The following is a 22,936-nucleotide window of genomic DNA, read 5'->3' on the forward strand; positions in this document are numbered from 1 at the left end:
CTTTCACTCTTACCCACTATCTCTATCCCTCATTACTGTCAGCTTGATCTCATTCTCTCATCATCACACCTGTTCTCTATCTGCCTCTTTTGCACTCACTTCATCTAGCTCTCTTTTTCGTGTCTGTGTTGTTGGATTATTGTTTGACCTAGCTGCATGGAGCTGAGTGTAACCGTGACTTCTCTGTAGTTATTTCTTGTCTTGTCTAGTCTAGCCCAGTCCTCTCTAAGTAGTGTTTACACATTGAGCCTCAGTTTTGCTGTTGTTTTCCTCTTCTGCGCTGTACCCAGCAGTCTTCATTGAGGGTTGCAGAGAGCTTCTCATCTCGCCAATACTCCAGATCTCTCTGTTCAAGAGCTGCCGGATCAGCGGCTGATATCCTCTGTTACCATTTTGAGAAGAAGCAGTCAAGCACCCTGAGTTACCTTTGTGAATATTCAGTTCTGTTTATCATCCTTGCAGCACATCCTTATTTGCTCATTAAAAGACTGCACCTGCTATCTTTCTTGACCCCTCTGTCTCATTACACATGGTTTCATATGGTGATATAGGTGTAAGCCTACCTTGCCATAAAGACAAGGGAAAACCCTTGCTCTTGGCATTCCGTCAGAGAAAGAGGGGGGTTTCATCTTCACGACAGGACTTCGCAAAAAGTCTGTTTGTTCTTCTTTACTCTTCGTTTCATCTTTTTTTTTTTCTGATATTTGACTTTATTCAATTGTCTTCACGAGCCAAACAAACTTAATTCTAACCATCTTTTGGCAAAGTTTACATTTGTGTTAATCGTCGAGTTCGCGCATCACCTGCTCCTGAAAAAACTCTGCGGAAACTGCGCCAATGGACAATTTGAACTCAGCTATACACAAGAGCCAGATCAAAGCAAGTACTTTCTTATATCGCAACTTAAAATTGCTGTTTAATGTTGTCTAGGCTATTTCCCTTTTGTGGAATTATCCAATGACTTGAGGTCTCCTGCAAAGTTAACTGTTTGAAAACTGTCACTCTGAGATCTGCCTTCACTCTTTCTCTCTCTCTCGTTTTTCTCCCTCTCTATCTCATTACTATTCTCGTTCGATGCTCCTGTTTAAATTGTACTATTTGTTTTGCTATATACTCATATTTACTCTGTGTGAATTGTAGTTATGTACTCTTTTGTCAGTTTTTATTAAATACAATAATTTGCTTGAATTTAAGCTGTTTTATTGCTCACCAAAATCGAAGTCCCTGAATCATGTGATCTAAGCTACAAAGCTTCGTTTTCTTGGAATTAATTTCAGTATTCCAAATAGTACAGACACAAGTAAATATTATTTTTCCTGATCAGAAGATTAATATTTCTTGGAGTTTGTAAGCAAGGGTATTTTTATTGATTTTTGATAAGGAAGTTTAACATCCAGTTCACAGGACGAACAGAATGTCTAGGTAACTTAATTCTAGTAAAGGTTACCTTTAAATGATTAAATATGACCTATTTGGGTAATTTCATATTTGTAAGCAATAAGCACATTATATTCATAGTCTCATGAATATTCACTTCATTTGAGTTAATTATTCCCCAAAAAGTGATTGTTGCTACAATCATTTCAGTTTATGACTACCACATTGAATACTGTCCCTCAGAGAAACACAGTAATGCAGACAGCCTTTCGCGTGTTCCCCTGCCTGACACAACTGATGTGGGCACAGCCGCCTTGTCAGAAAATATTAATGCACTAATAGCTGAACACTTCGGAGAAGCTCCCTTGAATGCGGACCAGGTGGCATGTGTAACATGCAGAGACAAGGTGTTGTCCAAAGTCCTGAAGTATGTAATTGAGGGATGGCTATTGGATGTGGATGAAAGTTTGAAACCTTACCACTCACACAGGTATGAATTGTCTCTAGAGAGAGGATGCGTTCTCTGGGGCACAAGGGTGATAAAACCAGATAAACTGAGAGAAACTGCATGTCGGTCATCAAGGGATTGTAAAGATGAAAACTCTTACCCGCAAGTATGTGTGGTGGCCTAAAGTGGATACAGATCTGGATAGCAGAGCCTGTGAGTCATGCCAGACTGAACAAAAGGCTCCACTACAGGTTCCGTTACAACCTGGGGAATTCCTGTATCGAGTCCCACGGAGAAGATAGGAAGGATACAAAAGAGGAGCGACGACAGTGAAGGACGAGAGAGGACCAGGCCTGGACTTTATTTTCTGTTTGGTTTTGTTTGTGCACGGCAGTCTTCCGTGAGGGGCTGTTTCACTGTCTTGTGTTTATTATTAAAACTTTATTGGAATGTCCAATGGTTTCCGCCTCCTTCCTCTGATTATGAAGTTGTTACATTGTTACAATAATGTTATTCCCTCTCCTTCTCTTCAAATACCTTGTACTTCCAATTTAGTAACTTTTTAGTAAATTTACACTAGGAGATTCCACTAAACTAGTTAGCCATGACAATATCTATTAGTCCCCTGGATGTCATACAACTTTATTTCAAAATTGTATTGACACCATTGGTGTACTGTGTGCTTTCCATAATTAAGAATTCATTAACATCTGGTCATGTTCCAGTTTATTTTAAAGAAGCTAATCTTGATCCATTCTTGCCCCAAAATTATAGACCTATCGCTGTGCAGTCAATCCAGCTGATGTGCAATAGGCTGGTATACAACTGCAAATTAATTGACGGACTTATGAATCTATGAATCAGGCAATCGCGGAGTGATGACACCACCACATGATCAAACATCAGTGAAGCACTAATTGGCTATATCCAGAGGCAGGCTTTATCTTAGAAAATCACGCAAAAAATGGAGCCATTTCCATAAACATAGCACATACAACCGAGACCATGACACTAAAAGATGTTTTTCCGGATTTCAATTATTCAGATGTTTTAGTGAAGGTTGTTATCGGAGGAGCGGCGGCGCTGATCAAGCGCTGCAGGACGCGCAGACGGGGGAAGCGAGCGGGAGCGCTCGTCAGACTCAGGAAGCACGGATTTCGAACGCCGTTGCCTAGCATCCATCTGGCAAATCTCCGCTCCCAACAAAACGGACGAACTCCTTCTGCTTTCTCGGACAAATAAGGATTTCACACACTCTACTGCTCTGTGTTTCACGGAAACCTGACTGAATGACACCATACCGGACAGCGCGCTCCATCTGCCGGGCTTTCAGCTGTTTAGAGCGGATCGCGAATCAGAATCCACTGGGAAATCGCGCAGCGGCGGGACATGCTTTTAAATCGATGAACGGTGGTGTACAGATGTAACTGTGTTAAAGAAGACGTGCTGCTCAAATCTCGAAACACTCTTCATTAACTGCAAGCCGTTCTATTCGCCGCGGGAGTTTCACTCCTTCATTCTGGTCAGTGTTTACATCCCTCCGCAAGCTCATGTGAGCTCAGCTTTACAGAAACTCGCTGATCAGATCACAGACACAGAACAACAACACCCGGACTCTGTTTTAATCATTCTCGGGGACTTTAATAAAGCCAATCTGTCCCGTGAACTGCCAAAATACAGACAGCATGTTACTTGTCCCACAAGAGACAGTAATATATTGGATCACTGTTACACCACAATAAAGGATGCATTTCACTCTGTTCCACGAGCAGCTTTGGGACGTTCTGATCACCTTCTGGTTCATCTTATACCGTCCTACAAGCAGAAACTAAAATCAGCTAAACCTGTATTAAGGACTGTGAAGAGATGGACTAATGAAGCAGAGCAGGATTTACAATCTTGTTTTGACCTCACTGATTGGAGTGTTTTTGAAGCTGCTGCCACTGATCTGGATGAACTCACAGAGACCGTAACATCATATATCAGTTTCTGTGAGGATATGTGTATTCCTACAAAGACTCAACTAATTTACAATAATGACAAACCGTGGTTCACTGCAAAACTCAGACAGCTCCGTCAGGCCAAAGAAGATGCTTACGTGAAGGGGGACAATGTCTTGTATAAACAGGGTAAATACACACTGGAAAAAGAGCATATTACAAGACACCACCCCCCAGCACCGTAGAGAATCAACGACTGGCAGACGATCTGAACGAGTTTTACTGCAGGTTTGAAAGAACACCCATCACCTGCCCTGAACGCCTCCCCACACAACCATTCACACCCTTCACAACTCCTGCATCCAGCCCCAAATGCCTTTTCAAACAACCGTTCACACCATTAACAGCTCCTGCAACCCATCCTGAACACCTCTCCAATCAAGCACTCTCACCATTCACACCTCCTGCATCCCCCCTCTCCCCCACACCTGCAATTCAGATCAGCGAGGATGCGGTGCGCCAGGTCTTCCGGAAGCAGAAAAGGAAAAAAGCACCAGGCCCAGATTGTGTTACACCAGCCTGTCTGAAATCCTGTGCTGACCAGTTGGCCCCCATCTTCACACAGATCTTCAACAGATCGCTGGAGCTGTGCGAAGTCCCTTCATGCCTCAAACGTTCCACCATCATCCCCATCCCTAAGAAACCCAAAATTACAGGACTAAATGACTACAGGCCTGTGGCTCTAACGTCTGTAGTCATGAAGTCATTTGAGAAACTGGTGCTGGCCCACCTGAAGGACATCACTGGACCCTTGCTGGATCCTCTTCAGTTTGCCTACAGAGCAAACAGGTCTGTGGACGATGCAGTAAACATTGGACTGCATTATGTTCTGCAACACCTAGACAGACCGGGGACTTATGTGAGGATCCTGTTTGTGGACTTCAGCTCTGCCTTCAACACGATCATCCCAAACCTCCTCCTGCGCAAACTAACTCAGCTCTCCGTGCCCACCTCCGTCTGTCAGTGGATCAACAGCTTCCTGACAGACAGGCAGCAGCTAGTGAGGCTGGGAAAATACACATCCAGCACCCGTACAATCAGCACCGGAGCTCCCCAGGGCTGTGTTCTCTCCCCGCTCCTCTTCTCCCTGTACACTAATGATTGCACGTCTAAGGACCCCTCTGTCAAGCTCCTGAAGTTTGCAGACGACACCACACTCATCGGCCTCATTCAGGACGGTGACGAGTCTGCTTACAAACAAGAGGTAAAAAAGCTGGCTGTCTGGTGCAGTCTCAACAACCTGGAGCTGAACACGCTCAAAACAGTGGATATGATCGTGGACTTCAGGAGAAACCCCCCTGCACTCCCCCCACTCACCATCATGAACAGCACTGTGACTGCAGTGGAGTCATTCAGGTTCCTGGGCACCACCATCTCTCAGGACCTGAAGTGGGACATTCACATTGACTCCATTGTGAAAAAGGCCCATCAGAGGTTGTACTTCCTTCGCCAGCTGAGGAAGTTTAACCTGCCACAGGAGCTGCTGAAACAGTTCTACTCCACCATCATCGAATCCATCCTCTGCACTTCAGTAACTGTCTGGTTCAGCTCAGCTTCTAAATCTGACCTCAGAAGACTACAGAGGGTAGTCCAAATTGCTGAGCGAATCATCGGTTCAACCCTCCCTTCTATTCAAGAACTGTACTTATCCAGAATGAGTAAAAGGGCTGTCAAAATCACTCTGGACCCCTCACATCCAGCACACTCCCTCTTTGAACTGTTGCCATCTGGTCGACGCTACAGAGCACTGAGCACTAGAACGACCAGACACAGGACCAGTTTCTTCCCTCAGGCAATCCATCTTATGAACAATTGATAAAAACTGCGAACACACTACACTTTATATTTATATACACATACACTTTATTTATCTAACACACATACTTAGTATACACTTAAATTTTGCACATAATATATATGTACATACATAACTGCATTTTGTAATATACCTGCCTACAATTGTCATTTGTATATTGTCATTTACTATCTACTTATTTGTATTTTTTATTCTTTTATTATGTGTTTTATGTTCTGTCGCTGTCAATATGTTGTACTGCGGAGCTTCTGCCACGAAAACAAATTCCTCGTATGTGTACATACCTGGCAATAAAGCTCATTCTGATTCTGATTCTGATAAAACCGTGAAACAAAACGAACTGTGAAAAAGAATTTTTCCACCCTAATATTTACATAATCATTTGGCAGATAGAGGCTTTCATTCAAAGTGACTTACAATAGAAAAAAATATATAAATTACAAATGTATATAATGATAGATGTTTTTAAAGAGCATATTAATGACAAACTAGCACACTGTTTTACATGTGGGGATACAGTATTTTTTAGAGCCAAAATTGACCAGAAATTGTGATTTTCCATTACTAGCCACTGGTGCTGCTAGTGCTCCTACTGTTGAACAAGAGAGGGCGGACAGTTCAGCTTTTGAGTCAGAGCAGGAACCTTCAGCTAAAGTTTAAGCTATTAGCAAAACTCAACATGCTGGCTATACTCTTAGAAAAATATATGAAAAATATGTGCTTTTATGATTTATAAGGTCATCAGTAGTAGGACTGTGATCATTTGGACATCCAATTGATTGCTGCATAATTAATATAGGTTATTGAAAGTGCTTATTTCAAACTCAGTGTGCAGAGTGAGAGAGAGAGGGATTCAGGGAAAGATGATAGAGACAGTGAATGCCTTTTATACTTCTTGATACTTCATTTGATTATTTTGCCTGTCCACAGTCTAAGGATTTTGATTTATTTTTCAAGTATCACCCAATTCAAACAACTGAAAGGGCCAAAGAGTTCATCAGTCTGGTGGACACATGATTCGGGTGGTGACTGCAGCAACAGAGGTGTCCTGGGGTGGAGTCAGATTCCCGGCCTGATGTACTGTCCCAGTCCACCACTGTTTCTAAGATAACTTTTATGGCTGAGGTCCTGAAAAATGTAGTTGTTAATCAAAATACAGTTGTTAATGTATAGAACTTGTATAGAATGTGTGTTTGATAAATTCCGATCTGGATTTCGGTGTTTGCACACTACGCAAAATTACTCTTCTTAAGAGTTTTTTTTTTTTTTTAATCACTTTTATTTTTAATTTTTGATTTACAGGATGAACAATTAATGCAAAAACAATATTAACAGAAGGGAGGAGAAGGAACTAAGCATGAATACATCGCAAATGAATGCTACATAGCATAGACAGCTTTATACCTATACATATCCACGCATATTCTTAAATATCAATCATCATATATCTGCATACCTAAAAAGATATGTATGCGCTAACCACTTGGTGAGGTTAATCATTCTAATAGCCATTAATGTTTACTTAGTTGAGGATGTCTTTACATTCTTTATAAATCAACCACTTTTCCCAGTCCCTTTTAAAAACGCCTTTCTTCGTTCTTAAACTATATGTAAGTTCTTCCATAATCATGATTTCTTCAGTAATTCCAAACCATTGTTTACTCTTCAAAGTAGTATCTTTGAGCCAATTCCTAGTTATAGTTTTTTTTTTTTTGCAAGCTGCAAGAAGGATCTTACATAAATATTGATCACCTTTAGGGACTATGCCTTTAATATTTCCCATAAGTAGAAACATAGAGGTTCTGGGTATTTTAAATCCAAACACTTCCGACATAACTACCTGCACATTGTCCCAAAAAGACTGAATTTTCTCACAGCTCCAGAAAATATGTGTGTGATCCGCTTCTGATTGTCCACACTGCCTCCAGCAAGCTTGCTGTTCAGAGACGTGTTTGTTTCTGATCTTAGGTGTTATAAAGAAGCGGAGAAGGCACTTCCAGCAAAACTCCCTCCATATTTGTGAACTGGTAGTAGTTAGGTGTATTGACCACAAGTCATACCAATCCGTTTCTGGTATTTCAATCTTTAGTTCTTTATCCCATTTCAATTTTATATATAATGTAGAGGAGGGACCACTACACATCAACACTTCATACAAAAAAGAAATTATTCTGGGTAGTGTATGCTCATATGCGTCCATCATCGTTTTAGTAAGGGGGTGGATATCATTTACTCTAACTTTCCTTTTTTTGTTGTAGTAATCCCTTGAATGGAAGTATCTAAATAAATCCTGATTTCTTAATCCAAAGTTTTCCTTTAAGTCCTGGAAACTTCTAATTTCACCCTGGTATTCCAATTTATTTCTCCAATTTGAATTGTTTAACAATAGAATGCTATATCTTCAATGAGAATGTTGTTATTGGGTCTAGTTTATCTTTAATATATCCATGGATTTTACTCTCCCCTATAAGTGACTGAACTTGAAGGTCTTGTATATGTGTTTCTATGTCTTTCCACTTGGCTATGTAACTAGAAGTGCACCAATATAAGATGGGACGCAACTGTGCTGCACAGTAGTAATTTTTAAGACTTGGAAGAGCCATGCCACCTTTCTCTTTAGGTAATTGGAGTGTTGAATAGTGCACTCTGGGTCTTTTACCCCCCCATATATACCTGGATATTATTTTGTCCCATTCAAAGAATTGCTTTGGTGGGATTTCCACTGGGAGGGATTGAAACAAATACAGCATGCACGGTAAGACATTCATTTTTATTCCTTTTATCCTATCACTGAAGCTCATGGGATACGTGGACCACCTCTCAATGTCACTCTTTATATTATTAGTAATTAGATCGTAACTGGCCCTATACAATTTTGTTAAGTCTTTGGTTATAGTTATACCTAGGTATTTTATGCATTTTGCGTCCCAATTAATGTCATAGTTTTGTTTGAGTTGCGTGTTTGGTTTACAATTAAGCACAAGAATTTGGGTTTTTGTTACATTGAATTTACCTGGAATCAGTAAGTGCTGATTAATTGAGCCAGTGGCTCTATATAGATGTCAAATAGAGAGGGACTAAGACAGCAACCCTGTCTAGTTCCTCTTTCCAGGAGGAATCTCTCTGATAGAGACCCATTTACTCTTACTCTAGCGGTCGGGTTTTGATATAATGATTTGATACACTGGACAGATTTGTCATTAAACCCCAACTTTTCTAATGCTAAGTAAAGAAATTCCCAGTTGACCCTGTCAAAGGCCTTCTGGGCATCAAGACTGATTAGACCTACAGGTAATTTATTTCGATGAGCCCTATCTATTACATGGAGAGTTCTGCTTATATTGTTGAATGTTTGTCGACCTTTAACAAAACCTGTTTGGTCTTCATCTCTCAAGTCTGATAAGAACAATTGTATTCTGGATGCCAAGATAGAACTAAACATTTTATAGTCTGTATTAAGAAGTGATATGGGTCTATAGTTTTGACAATGTTCCCTGTCTTTTTTTTCCTTGGGGATAACAGAAATAATAGCCTCTTTCCATGATGGGGGAGTTTTCCCTTCCTTTATGACCGAATTGAACGTGTCCCTTAGTAATGGCATCAGCTCTTTGTAGTAAGTTCTATACCACTCTGAAGGGAAACCATCGCTCCCTGGTGATTTGCCTGATTTTAATTTGCCCATGACCTGTTGTAATTCCTCAGTTGTTTTTTCTGCAGTTAGACTTTTATTTTGTACTTCACCAATAGAGGGCATATCTAATGTGTTAAGGAATTCTTGTGTTTTTGTTCTATTCATACCAGAGGTCTGTTTGTATAATTCTTCACAGTACTTCTTATATATATTTCTAATATCTGTTGGTTCGCATTTAATTTGATTTGTTTTAGGGTCTCGTACTTTGGAGATTAAATTATCAGTTTGTTGCTTTTGCATTCATCTTGAAAGGGAAACTTGTATATTATATTTATTCATTTCACACAGACTGATATATTTCAAATGTTTATTTCTTTTAATTTTGATGATTATAACTGACAACTAAGGAAAATCCCAAATTCAGTATCTCAGAAAATTAGAATATAACTTAAGACCAATACAAAGAAAGGATTTTTTGAAATCTTAGCCATTCGAAAAGTATGAAACTGAAAGGTATGATCATGTACAGCACTCAGTACTAAGTTGTGGCTCTTTTGTCTGAATGACTGCAGCAATGTGGCGTGGCATGGAGTGGATCAGTCTGTGGCACTGCTCAGGTGTTATGAGAGACCAGGTGTCTCTGATAGTGGCCTTCAGCTCTTCTGCATTGTTGGGTCTGACATATCACATCTTCCTCTTCACAATAGATTCTCTCTGGGGTTGAAGTCAGGTGAGTTTGCTGGCCAATTAAGAACAGGGATACCATGGTCCTTAAACCAGGTACTGGTAGCTTTGGGCACTGTGTGCAGGTGCAGAGTCCTGTTGGAAAATGAAATCTGCATCTCCATAAAGTTGGTCAGCAGCAGGAAGCATGAAGTGCTCTAAAACTTCCTGGTATACAGCTGTGTTGACCTTTGACCTCAGAAAACACAGTGGACAGACACCAGCAGATGACATGGCAGCCCAAACCATCACTGACTGTGGAAACTTTACACTGGATCTCAAGCAACGTGGATTGTGTGCCTCTCCTCTCTTCCTCCAGACTCTGGGACCCTGATCTCCATAGGAAATGCTAAATGTACTTTCATCAGAGAACATAACTGTGGAGCACTCAGCAGGAGTCCAGTCCTTTCTGAAGCGAGACGCTTCTGACGCTGTCTGTTGTTCAAGAGTGTCTTGACACAAGGACTGACAGCTGAAACCCATGTCTTGCAGACGTCTGTGTGTAGTGGTTCTTGAAGCACTGGCTCCAGCTGCAGTCCACTCTTTGTGAATATCCCCCACATTTCTGAATGGGTTTTGTCTCACAATCCTCTCCAGGGTGCAGTTATCTCTATTGCTTGTACACTCTTTCTACCACATCTTTTCCTTCCCTTCGCCTCTATTATACATGCATGTAATGGACTTAAAAGGGGATCAACAGTTTAAATGTCCAAATTGCATATTCAAAGGGCTCTACACCCGGAGCAGTGTTCATCATTTATGCTGCGGCGCCCAGGGAGCAGTTGGGGGTTCAGTGCCTCGCTCAAGGGCACCTCTGGCATGGTATACACGGCCCGAGACTCGAACCTACAACCTTAGGGTTAGGAGTCAAACTGTCTAGCCTTTATGCCATGACTTCTGTACATCAACCCATCTGAGGAATAATCTAGCGATACGATTGGTAATTATATATAAACATTTAAATACCTTTTAAATTTGATTGCAACAGCCATTAAGCGAAGGTAAACATGTCAAACTAATGACCAGACTTCAAATTCATAATCTTTTAGGATTTATACAAATTTCTCAGAAGACCAAATCGTACAGTGTGCACCTGGCTTAATTAAACTGCTGATTAAACTCATCAGCTCCTTAGCTGAGCATCCAAGACCTCAGATAAGGGAAACATCATTATGTGTATTGTTGGTGTGCCTACAGGAACAGGGAAAGGAGTTATGTTTGTCAGCTGGTTTTAATGAAAGACCTACCAATCTCTGAGTAAAAATAACATCATAGTTCTGCCATCTTTCTTGTCATTTTGACCCCCCTCTACCAACCAGATGAGAATGGGACAGACTGACAGACAGAGTTAAAAATTGAACTTTGAGTTGACTTGCCTTGAGATGACTTTTCGGTTTCAGAACAGCTGAAAAGAATTAGTTCAATCCATTCTGATTATGTTGAATCTTGAGTTTAGCACGTGGACCACAACTTTGAAAAGCCATGATCAATGGAGTGCCCAAATTACGATTCACCAAGGCATCAGCACCAGGCAACAAGACTTCTGCACACTACACAACACATAACTTTTAATACCAGAGGTGAAAACTGGCAGAATGGTAAATTCTTCAACTACTTTGAATGGTATCCCACATGAAAAAAAATAAAAATAAATAGAAAAACCTTGACAGCAGAAAAGATAAAAACATAATTCAGTCAGGTAAAGCTTCAAGGTTCATGGGTGTGGGCTACTGGACTTTACAAACATTTGACATATTCAATAAATATCAGTATATATATATATATATTTTTTTTTTCAATGTGCAGTGGATTTTCCACAGTCTGTTGCTCTTTTCACATAGGCTAATTAAATGTTCTCTAATCCAACATACATTTCTTAATTAAGGTAATGAAATAAACATTTGACTTCTTCTCAGACAGAGACTGCACCAGCATCATGGACAGATGAAGAGGACATGGCCACAATATACCAATACCAAAATCCAACAGGGAAAAGTGTGTTGCTTTTGTATTTGAAGGAAATAAAGATGGACAAATAAAGAGTGAATAGTTGGTATTTATTTAACAGCTGTTACAGCATGTATCCTGCACTACCCTTCCATCCCACAGAGCAATCAGCTTCATCTTCAGAAGATGTGTGAGTAATCAACCAGACTCTAATCCTAAAGGAAATTCTAGCTATTAGGTTACTTCCAGAGCTCACAGCAAGATGTTATCAAGTGAAAGTGATTTCAAAGTGGTACTGCTCAAATAAATCTGCATGAGGATATGACAAAATCTAAATCAAATGAAATAGAACCCTCTGCGGATATAAATGTAACTTAATGAAGCCTCCTCAGCTCCAGGATCCCTTTTAAAAAAGTCATCACATTTACAGTGTCTGCATGATGAAAATGAACGTGGTGTGTGATTTAAACAATGCTTACACTTTAAAAAGAGGGAGGAGACCCAAAGAAAACCTGCTCCTGACCGGGTTAGGTTCACAGACTCCACCGGCTGGTTTGGGAAACACCGGCCCGCAGCGCACCAGCGGCTCAAACACAGGACAACACAAGCAACAAACAGCTTATTCTGGCCTAAACATGAGAACAACTATACCTTCCCATATATATATATAGATATAGATAGCGCTTCTGACACAAACGTGACTAACTTAATAGGACTAAAGACTGGAAATACACCATCTAAAAACTGATGGGATGGGAACATGAACAAGAACGAGTCAGTTACACATACACACAGGTGATTTTAATCTGACAGTTCATTCTCTTTTAGACAAAGATATACAGTGACAATAATGAATTAAGATTCTATAAGAATCAGAAGAAATCTGCATGTTAAAATCCAGATGTCTGAGATCTGCTCCGAGCTCCAGCTGCGTCCCATCATGCCTCTCTTCTCTGAGCTTCATCTGTGCTGGAGTCCTCCTCAGTGGAGTAGACGCCCGAGTCTCCGCTGCCGTGCCGGCTGTGTGTGCTGAAGTCCTGATCCTCAGTGTTGACCAGCGCAGCGTCCAGCTCGGTGCAGGCCATGACCAGCGGCTCACACACTGACTCTGGAGACTCAGGAGCCAGCAGCTGCGGAGCCCTGCAGCCAGACGACCACAGCTGAGAGAAAGAGACAGAGACAGAGCACTAGATGACCAGAGAACTGCTGCAAACATCACCAGACAGAAGACTGACACATAATGTCTGATGAAATAAACCATCACCAGGACTCTGTATCAGTGGATACAGGATTGGACGGAGAGCACCGAAAACATCCCTAACATTATATACGTGTGTGTGTGTGTGTGTGTGTTTGCTTCAGTTCGAATCAAACGGTTGTTAATCTCTCTAACCTGTGAGCTCCTAGGTCAGTTTACAGAACCTACTATACTGGACATTCTCTTCAGTTGGGTCTGGTCAGGGTTTTATTTTTAGTGTATTAACAGAGTCCAATACAGAAGTGTAAACTTTTGATATATGACTAGTAGTTAAAGTTAAAGCAAGAAAACACTTGGAACAACAGAGAACCAGCTGCAACAAAGAGCTGGATGAGAAACCCTCGCACCCGGTGGCTTGAGGAACACAGCGAATGCATTTAAACTGGTAAATATAGGAAGTCACTTATAGGTGCCAAACTTCCAGCTGCCAGCTGGTGGCGCTATGACTATAACTGAATGTTGGCATGTAGATGTCTTCAGGCTAGAAACTCTTATCTAGCATGTGAAATTTGGGGCAGATCGGACATTGTATGGAGTTACAACAACAACTTTTTCCATGGCAAGACATCAAACTTTGTCAGGCCACCAGAGACGGAAACGCCCTTCACAACACCCTCTTCACAACACCCTCTTCACAACCCTATCAGACCTACATTCACACCACTTCTGGCATGTGTGCAAGGCTTCAGGAGTTTTCGGCATGTCTAGGCCCTAAAAAATGCTATTCATTTTGGAGAAGACAACGACGAAGAATCAGAGCAATACCTAAAACTCTAATTCTACTATGTACAGCAATTATGATTCAGGAAACTGTCATGTAAAATACACACTTAATTCAGAACAGCTCTCTGCCAACACTGTCTTTATTCCTGGAGGGAGCTGATGAATGTATTTGGACAGGAACTAAAACATAGAAACTGATCTGAGAAACCTGATATCATTGAGTAACGGAGTGTGAATGTCCTGTACCTCCTGAATGTGATCCGGGAGGTGGACGGCTGGGCAGAAGGTGCTCTTTAAGAGCGTGAACATCTTGTAAAAGCAGAAGGACAACAGCAGCACCAGCAGGAAACACAGCAGCAGAGAGACCAGGAAGCACAGGAATAACTGCCAGTACGACATCTGACCTGAAATCACACACACACACACACACACACACACACACACACACACACACTGGAGGTCAGCAGCTGCGTCTCTCTCACACACACACACACACACACACACACACACACACACACACTCATCTGGGTCAAACACGGACAGAAGATTAACCAGTCAGCACTCCACTTTACAATACATGACCCATACATGAAGCTTATAGATGCTCAAGAATGTGGATGAAAACCATGATAATTATGAGTGTGGGCGTGTGAGTGAGCATGTGTGTGAGTGAGTGAGTGTGAGTGTGAGTAAGTGTGAGCGTTTGTGAGAGAGTGAATGTGAGTGTGTTTGAGTCTGAGCGTGTGTGAGTGAGTGAGTGAGTGTGAGAGTGTGAGCGTGTGTGTGAGAGTGTGAGCGTGTGTGAGTGAGTGTGAGAATGTGAGTGAGTGTGAGCGTGTGTGTGTGTGAGTGTGAGAGAGAGAGGCTGAGTGTGTGTGTGTGTGTGTGTGTGAGCATGCGAGTGTGTCAGTGAGTGTGAGTGTGTGAGTGTAAGCATGAGTGTGTGAGTGTGTTTGAGTCTGAGCGTGTGTGAGTGAGTGTGTGTGCGTGTGTGTGCGTGTGAGTGTGTCAGTGAGTGTGAGAGTGTGTGAGTGTAAGCATGTGTGTGTGAGTGTGTTTGAGTCTGAGCGTGTGTGAGTGAGTGTGTGTGTGTGAACGTGTGAGTGTGAGTGTGTGTGAGTGAGTGTGTGAGAGAGAGACTAAATGTTTGTGTGCGTGTGAGTGTGTCAGTGAGTGAGTGTGAGCATGTGTGTGTGAGTTTGAGTCTGAGTGTGTGTGAGTGAGTGAGTGTGAGCGTGTGAGAGAATGTGAGTGAGTGTGAGCGTGTGTGTGTGAGTGTGAGTGTGAGCGTGTGTGTGTGTGAGAATGTGTGCGTGTGTGTCAGTGAGTGAGTGTGAGCGTTTGTGAGAGAGTGAATGTGAGTGTGTGTGTGTGAGAGTGTGAGAGAGAGAGGCTGAGTGTGTGTGTGTGTGTGCGTGTGTGAGCGTGCGAGTGTGTCAGTGAGTGTGAGAGTGTGTGAGTGTAAGCATGTGTGTGTGAGTTTGTTTGAGTCTGAGTGTGTGTGAGTGAGTGTGTGTGAACGTGTGAGTGTGTGTGAGTGAGTGTGTGAGAGAGAGACTAAGTGTGTGTGTGCGTGTGAGTGTGTCAGTGAGTGAGTGTGAGCATGTGTGTGTGAGTTTGTTTGAGTCTGAGTGTGTGTGAGTGAGTGTGTGTGTGTGTGTGTGAGACGCAGCTGCTGACCTCCAGTGCGTGTGCGTGTGTGTGTGGGTGTGTGTGTGTGTGTGTGTGTGTGAGACGCAGCTGCTGACCTCCAGTGCGTGTGCAGTTTGTGTGTGTGTGTGTGGGTGTGTGTGTGTGTGTGTGTGTGTGTGTGTGTGAGAGAGACGCAGCTGCTGACCTCCAGTGCGTGTGCAGTGTGTGTGTGTGTGTGTGTGTGTGTGTGTGAGAGATGCAGCTGCTGACCTCCAGTGCGTGTGCAGTGTGTGTGTGTGTGTGTGTGTGTGTGTGTGTGTGAGACGCAGCTGCTGACCTCCAGTGCGTGTGCAGTGTGTGTGTGTGTGTGTGTGTGTGTGTGTGTGTGAGAGAGACGCAGCTGCTGACCTCCAGTGCGTGTGCAGTGTGTGTGTGTGTGTGTGTGTGTGTGTGTGAGAGATGCAGCTGCTGACCTCCAGTGCGTGTGCAGTGTGTGTGTGTGTGTGTGTGTGTGTGTGTGTGTGAGAGATGCAGCTGCTGACCTCCAGTGCGTGTACAGTGTGTGTGTGTGTGTGTGTGTGAGACGCAGCTGCTGACCTCCAGTGCGTGTACAGTGTGTGTGTGTGTGTGAGAGAGACGCAGCTGCTGACCTCCTGTGCGTGTGCAGTGTGTGTGTGTGTGTGTGTGAGAGACGCAGCTGCTGACCTCCAGTGCGTGTGCAGTGTGTGTGTGTGTGTGTGTGTGTGTGTGTGTGTGTGTGTGTGAGAGACGCAGCTGCTGACCTCCTGTGCGTGTGCAGTGTGTGTCGCTGAAGACACTGGTCTTGTTGTAGAAGTCGTAGCGGCTCTGGACTCTCACACAGTACCACGTCTTTCTGTCCAGACCGCTCAGCATCACAATATTGTTCTCTGTCTGCAGGACTTCAGCCTTCTGCAGAGACAGTGAGAGCAGGAAATGATGTCACTCAGCCGTTACACTGCACTTAAAACAGACCAGTCACGGCCGAAACATAATAACTGTTACCACGAGTAAATGCCTGAGGTATTCTGAAATAACAATGAACTACACTCATTACACATGAACTGATGAGAACGTATATTGTATTGTGGCACTTGTGATATAAGAAGCTCCTCGCCAGTCATCAAATGATGCTACGCTACACTCCTCCGTCACAGCACTGGAGCACACGACCTCAGACGAGAGCACAGATACCTGCGGCTCCTCCGAGCGCCTCCAGCACTGGATGAGGTAGCTCAGATTGTTGTCCAGCAGCGTCTTCATGGACTGGTTAGTGCTGGTCAAAGGGTCAGTGATGTTGATCTCTAGATGTCCTTTAATAGACGTCAGCCTCACACTGGACGGAGGACCTAAAGCAGCTGAGAGCAGAGGAAAAGAGCCGGGGTCAGCAGCACTGAAACAAAAGACACAGACAGACAGAGGGAAGGAGAGCTGGGTCACCGTGTTTATCAGGACAGAATCGGATCTGGACCCAGCCGGAGGACTGCTGTGGCGTGTTGGCTCGCACGCGCAGACGATATAAGGCCAAGTAATGCAATTGAGCTCCAGTGAAATCACAGCGATGCTCCAAAACATCGACACACACCGAGATCCAGTGCTTCTCATGACGGGGCTTCTGGAAGAGGCGCTCCCTGGGGGAGGAACGGAGGATGTGAGAGCACTGATCTGTCCCCGGCCTGCTCCTGGAGCCCCAGTGCTGATCCTGTGTGTCACATAACGTCTGGGGCTCCGGGGACAGCCTTGAGAACCACAACTATACAAATACACCCCAAAAACAGAACATCTGGACAGAAAAATAATCCATCTAAAATAGAAGTAATTTAACATTATGCTGAACACAACTGAGCAGATTCAGTCAAAAACCCGTGTGAGCATGTGCAGGAAGCTCTTACGATATATACTGCGCAGTGAAGGTGACGTTCTGACCGACCGCGCTCTCATGAGGCCAGTCCCACCGCAGCACATAACGGGTGTTGAGAGAGTCCACGGTGCTGACGTTCTCAGGACGCCTCAGGCCTGCGCACACACACACACACACACGTGTTTACACCCTCATTACACACACATACGACTGCACTCACTCAGTCACAGTCTTCAAGCTGGTTTAACATCTGCACACAGCTGGCTCAGAACTAATGATGGCTCAGGTACATGCAGAAGCTCAATCAAGTGTAACGAAACCACTCAACTCTTACAGCTTCGTATTATCTGTTTGTGGCCTCATAATTTGTCACACAGATTTCTTAAAAGCATAATTGTAATGTTTTAATCTCTGTATGTCTTTAGGGTCAGCCTACATGAGGTGATTAAGAGTGATCAACGCCTGCAGGATCAGTGGCTATCTGTGAGCTGTGCTACAGATTGAGATTTGAGCCCAGGATGGTCACACAGCTCTCTGAAACTAATCTGGTCTCTAGAAACACTGTGGTCTCTTACGGTCACCCGTGCCCTGCCCGAGGGGCTTTCTTAAACAGTGGTCTAAACATGACGCATCTCACCTGTTAGCGGAGCGCTGCTTTGATCCGTGCCGTTAGCAGGGAAACCCCTGTACTCTGCTGCTCCGACAGCGCCCCCTGCTGGCACAGAGCGACAGTGCATGCTAAAGAACTTCATATATGTTTATGCTTTAATTTAATATTATATCTTTTCTTAAAAAAGGCTGAAATGTGATGTTTAAGTCTTGTTGTTATCTATACTGTAACTGTAAATCATTTTTTGGTTTAAAGGGATAGTTCACCTTCAGTTGCATCTCCACAGTAAAAAAAGAAAACCCTATGCAAGTCAATGTGTGCTGAAGGTGAACTATACTACCACTGACAGAGCCATGCTCCATCATACAGGTGTGATATACAGGTGAAATTACTCCAAATAAATAGATTATGATCCACAAATAGCCTCAATGTTTCACAAACATGAATTAAATTCACAATCAAATATAATGAGATCTGCAAATAAACCCTTTACTTGAATATCCTTTTATTCTACAAGCTTTGGCTGGTATTCATGTGCATCTGTAGATTGTGTGCACATCTGAAACATTTGATGATCCACACGTGTGACTCCACCCACTGTCTGCTCAAGCCAATCAGATAACAGACACACTCTGCTGACCAATCACAGCACAGTCTCACTATAACCAATCCAGGGCGGTCTCTTCCTCAAATAACCTCATTCATCATTGGGTCAGATAGGAAATATAAGGGCCGTAAAAACAGGTGCGGTGAAAGATTTCGTTAGACCTTCAGACTGTAACAAACAAAGTCAGGATTGTATAATTGGTGTGTTTTGCAGGTCGGGACTGGGACACAGGAGGGGTCAGACTCATCCCTGTCCAAACGCTGTCCGTCTCCTCACACACCTGCGGTCAGCTGGACTGATACACACCACACAACAATCTTTTGAAACGACAGAGAACACTATTATTGTACGGCCATCTCATAACATAAGTCTAAATCTCTGTTGAACAGCACTTTCTCTTCTCAGTTGTGTTTTCTCACTTCTGTTATGTTGGCTACCAGTTTCAAAATCACTAATATTTTACATCATCATGGAGATTATAATGTTACTATCTGACAAGACTTCATTTTATGTAGCATTTAACAGTTCTTGTATAAACCTACCTAACCACGCTTCCATAAACTCAGATTAGAAAAAGAAAAACAATTATCATACGATTTAACCATTTGATGTGTTAGTTACTTTATAGCTCCTATGATTTCAAGTGGATTAGATCATTGCACTCTGAGATATGCTCTTATGATCTTTAATATCTTATAATTATACAGAGGCTAACCCTTTCTACAGACAGTAAGTTCCTCTCAGACACACATTCATATGAACTCCTAACCATAACTGAATCACGGCTCATCTCAACAGATTTACATAGTCACATATTTAGCATCGCAGTCTCCATGTTCACACACACACACACACACTAGCCATTTAAACACTGCTGACACACACACACACACACACACACTAGCCATTTAAACACTGCTGACACACACACACACACACACACACTAGCCATTTAAACACTGCTGACACACACACACACATACTAGACACAATGTGAGATATTTTGGAAGAAATCTGGGAGGCTTGAGACTGTCCCATAGACTGTCAGGTAACTAACCGTGTCCGTGTCCAGGATTTAAAGAATGTGTTATTAAATATGGGAAGACCTCAGATTGATGAATGTTCAGTTTCTGATAAATAATGCATGAAGTAATGAACTGTTCTGATGACTCTTGAGCCCAGAGTCCTGTTCACTACTGACCATCATCAGACACCGGTCACTTCTGTCTGAGCGGAGGACACAGATACACACACAGTTATTCTGACAGACTAATAACTGCGTCTGGAGCTCGGGGAAGTGAAGGAGAGCAGATGAGACACACCAGCACATCAGATCTCTCTCATTCTCCTCTCGACAGATTTCTGGAGCAGAACACAATGTTCTTAGGGAAGTCGTGGCCTAATGGTTAGAGAGTCAGACTCCCAATCGAAGGGTTGTGGGTTCTAGTCTCGGGCCGGCAGGAATTGTGGGTGGGGGGAGTGCATGTACAGTTCTCTCTCCACCTTCAATACCACGACTTAGGTGCCCTTGAGCAAGGCATCGAACCCCCAACTGCTCCCCGGGCGCCGCAGCATAAATGATGAACACTGCTCCGGGTGTGTGCTCACAGTGTGTGTGTGTGTGTGTTCACTGCTCTGTGTGTGTGCATTTCGGATGGGTTAAATGCAGAGCACAAATTCTGAGTATGGGTCACCATACTTGGCTGAATGTCACTTCACTATTCACTTTCACTTTCTTAATTGACTGAATAAAACAGTATTTCTATTGTGACTAAATAATAATAATGATAATATCAGCAGAGCAGAGCCTTGGCTGTGTATCGTTGGTTCTCAGTGAAATCTGAGGAACCCGGTTCTACTGGGATGTTCTGTTACACCAAACTCATTTCATTTATGTATCTGTGAATCATAATCTACTTATTTGGAAGTATGCAGCAAAAATATCTCATATAGAAATGAAATGCATAAAAAGCCTTAAATTGATATTTTTATCAATTCACCATCACACACACACACACACACATTAGTGTCACTCCAGGTGCTGCGACACAGACAAACTCTCTCTCTCTCTCTCACACACACACACTAGTGTCACTCCAGCTGCTGAGACAGACAGACATACAGACAGACAGACAGACACACACACACACACACACACACACACACACACACACACACACACGAACTCACCTGCGCACACTTCGGCCAGCAGCACAACACACACTCCGAGAAGAACCTCCATAACTGCAGAGCCGAGTCGACAACACCGGAAGTGGAGCTGTAGTCACGCGCAAGTGACGCCCCGAAACTACAGTCTGTGCTGTGACGCAGTAAACAGTAAACAGGGAGGAGCAGCATATAGAGGTGGCTGAGAGAAACTGAGATACCGGAGCGCAGATGTTTCGATACACTGCTCCGAAGAGTCCGGTATAGTCTGTCAAACCGTGGCGCACGCGATGCGTCACACACACACGAGACTCAGTGTCTCTTCCGGTTCTCCCAGCAGCACATCAGAGGAAGACCAGGAGGCGGGGCAACAGTCAAAACATTCCAGTCAAAGTTCATGCAAACAAATATTAATAGACAGGTTTCTGTCAGATATGTATGGTTTAGTCCTATAACAAAACCCAGAGTTAAACCAGAGCCCAAACAATTATATTTGTAACATTATAATAGTGTATCCCATATACGTCACTTCCGTGTATTCAATTCCGGAGCTAAAGAACACGATCTTTTTAGGGATTGCATACATAGTTAAGTACAATAAAGAGTACAATATACAGTAAACAGAGATGGCTTCAACGTCAATTGAAATAACGCTAACCACTTGTTTGGTATGGTGGAAATTTTAGATAATTAATTATTAAATACATTTAATACATTTGCTTTTATGCAAAGCGAGTTTAATTAGGATAATAGAACCAACAAATAATAAATAATATGCAAATGCTTTGAAAAGTCTTGTCGTCTGTCGAGCAACCCTTCTGTCATGTGCCTCTTCTGTCGGGCGCCTACAACACTCACAGACTAGGGCTGTGCGATATGGACAAAAAAAAAAAAACGATTTATTTTCTTTTTTTTCGATTTTAATCATGATTTTGACATAATATATATATATATATTAATGTGAGTAATTAAACCAAAAAAACAACAACAAACAGGCTGCTTTAACTTTTTATTAAAGGTTTTCTGCTAAGGAAAGCAGCATGTCCACCTTTTCCTGGTTTCCAGCATGACCGTTGGCACGTCACCACATTCCCTCCAAACACCTCTCAGATGCTGAGATTACAGCTGGAACGCACAGATATTTTTGAGCAAGCTTGCTCAATCTTGGGAAGTTAATTTGATGTAGTTTCCACCATTGAATAGGCTCTTCCTCATTGTCGATGGAGGCAGTAAGCAGGTAGCTGTTCATCTCAGAGACAATGGCTTCCTCGAGCTGCAGAGATGCTGGCATGGCTGAGACAGTCTTAAAGCTTCCCAGAGACTTCTTTGTTTTTTTCTGCTGATGAAAGTGGATCTGAGATCCTAGATCTGCATTCTGTCTCCTTGTGGTGCTCTCAGAGTTCACTGCATCCTTTGAGAACAAACACTACAGACAACAGAAAAATATTAAACCATAATTACACATATTGACCTGTGACACAACTAGTCAATTTACCCATACACCAACTCACCTTGTGTGATACTTCTTTCAAATCAGACATCATCTTGGCCTTTATGTTTGGAAGTTTGTCTACAGCAATGTCAAGCTGAAGTTCTTCCTGGGCTTCAGTTAATGCCACCTTCTTCCAACTATAATTATATGATATGACCATATTTTAAAGGAAACCGTACATGCAATGAAACTTACTGATTGCAAGATGCAGTCCATGTCCAAAGCATTGTAATCTTGTCCATATGTTTAGAGTGACAGCCTTCACAATGTTCGATCCCGTGTCAGAGGTGATTGACACCTGCTGCTCCTCACCAAGTCCTCAGGAAGCCAGAGCATCTCTCAGACCCTGAGACAGATTCTCTCCAGTGTGCTCATCAGGGACATATGACGTTTGCGGTGTTCTGCTTGACCTCATATCTGAAGTAGTTGATATCTCTTATCAAGGGGTCTGTAAAATGTTTTGGAAGCCTATGATATTTGCGGGCACCATATCTTTGCATTAATGATATGTGACAGCGTTGGTTATTTCTTGATGCATTTTTGAACTTCTGTCGCATGGTGTTCATATTATCAATTTTGGTTTCCGAATGAGTTTGGAATACTTTGGTTCGTGTCCAGGGACTTTTT

The 22,936-nt window shown here is 42.7% G+C and overlaps 1 protein-coding gene across 3 annotated transcripts; it reads right to left on the reverse strand.

The window, feature by feature from the left end:
- Positions 1 to 12,037: 12,037 nt before the first annotated feature.
- On the reverse strand, positions 12,038 to 21,163 carry LOC113053678 (interferon alpha/beta receptor 1a-like). Of its 3 annotated transcripts, none has more exons than XM_026218862.1 (8): positions 20,842 to 21,163; positions 18,072 to 18,146; positions 17,466 to 17,589; positions 17,014 to 17,204; positions 16,768 to 16,931; positions 16,338 to 16,485; positions 14,170 to 14,327; positions 12,038 to 13,102 (listed from the first exon to the last, which is right to left on the reverse strand). In XM_026218862.1, the coding sequence occupies exons 1-8, from the start codon at positions 20,891 to 20,893 to the stop codon at positions 12,881 to 12,883; spliced, it is 1,134 nt and encodes a 377-aa protein (XP_026074647.1). In that variant the 5' UTR covers positions 20,894 to 21,163; the 3' UTR covers positions 12,038 to 12,880. The 3 variants fall into 3 exon arrangements, with proteins under 3 accessions (XP_026074647.1, XP_026074646.1, XP_026074648.1); XM_026218861.1 differs by having other exon boundaries at positions 18,072 to 18,149; XM_026218863.1 differs by lacking the exon at positions 18,072 to 18,146.
- Between the last annotated feature and the right edge of the window lie 1,773 nt (positions 21,164 to 22,936).

This window comes from Carassius auratus, chromosome 34, assembly GCF_003368295.1.
Source record: "Carassius auratus strain Wakin chromosome 34, ASM336829v1, whole genome shotgun sequence".
Taxonomy (NCBI): domain Eukaryota; kingdom Metazoa; phylum Chordata; class Actinopteri; order Cypriniformes; family Cyprinidae; genus Carassius; species Carassius auratus.

What these genes read in the sequence shown, in the direction of transcription:
- LOC113053678 (XM_026218861.1), bottom strand. Translation starts at nt 20,893, where the DNA reads ATGGAGGTTCTTCTCGGAGTGTGTGTTGTGCTGCTGGCCGAAGTGTGC. An exon ending in GCTGGCCGAAGTGTGCGCAG is followed by an intron (nt 18,150 to 20,841) that starts GTGAGTTCGTGT and finishes GCTCTGTGCCAG; the next exon opens with CAGGGGGCGCTGTCGGAGCA. An exon ending in TCCCGGATCACATTCAGGAG is followed by an intron (nt 13,103 to 14,169) that starts GTACAGGACATT and finishes TCTTTCTCTCAG; the next exon opens with CTGTGGTCGTCTGGCTGCAG.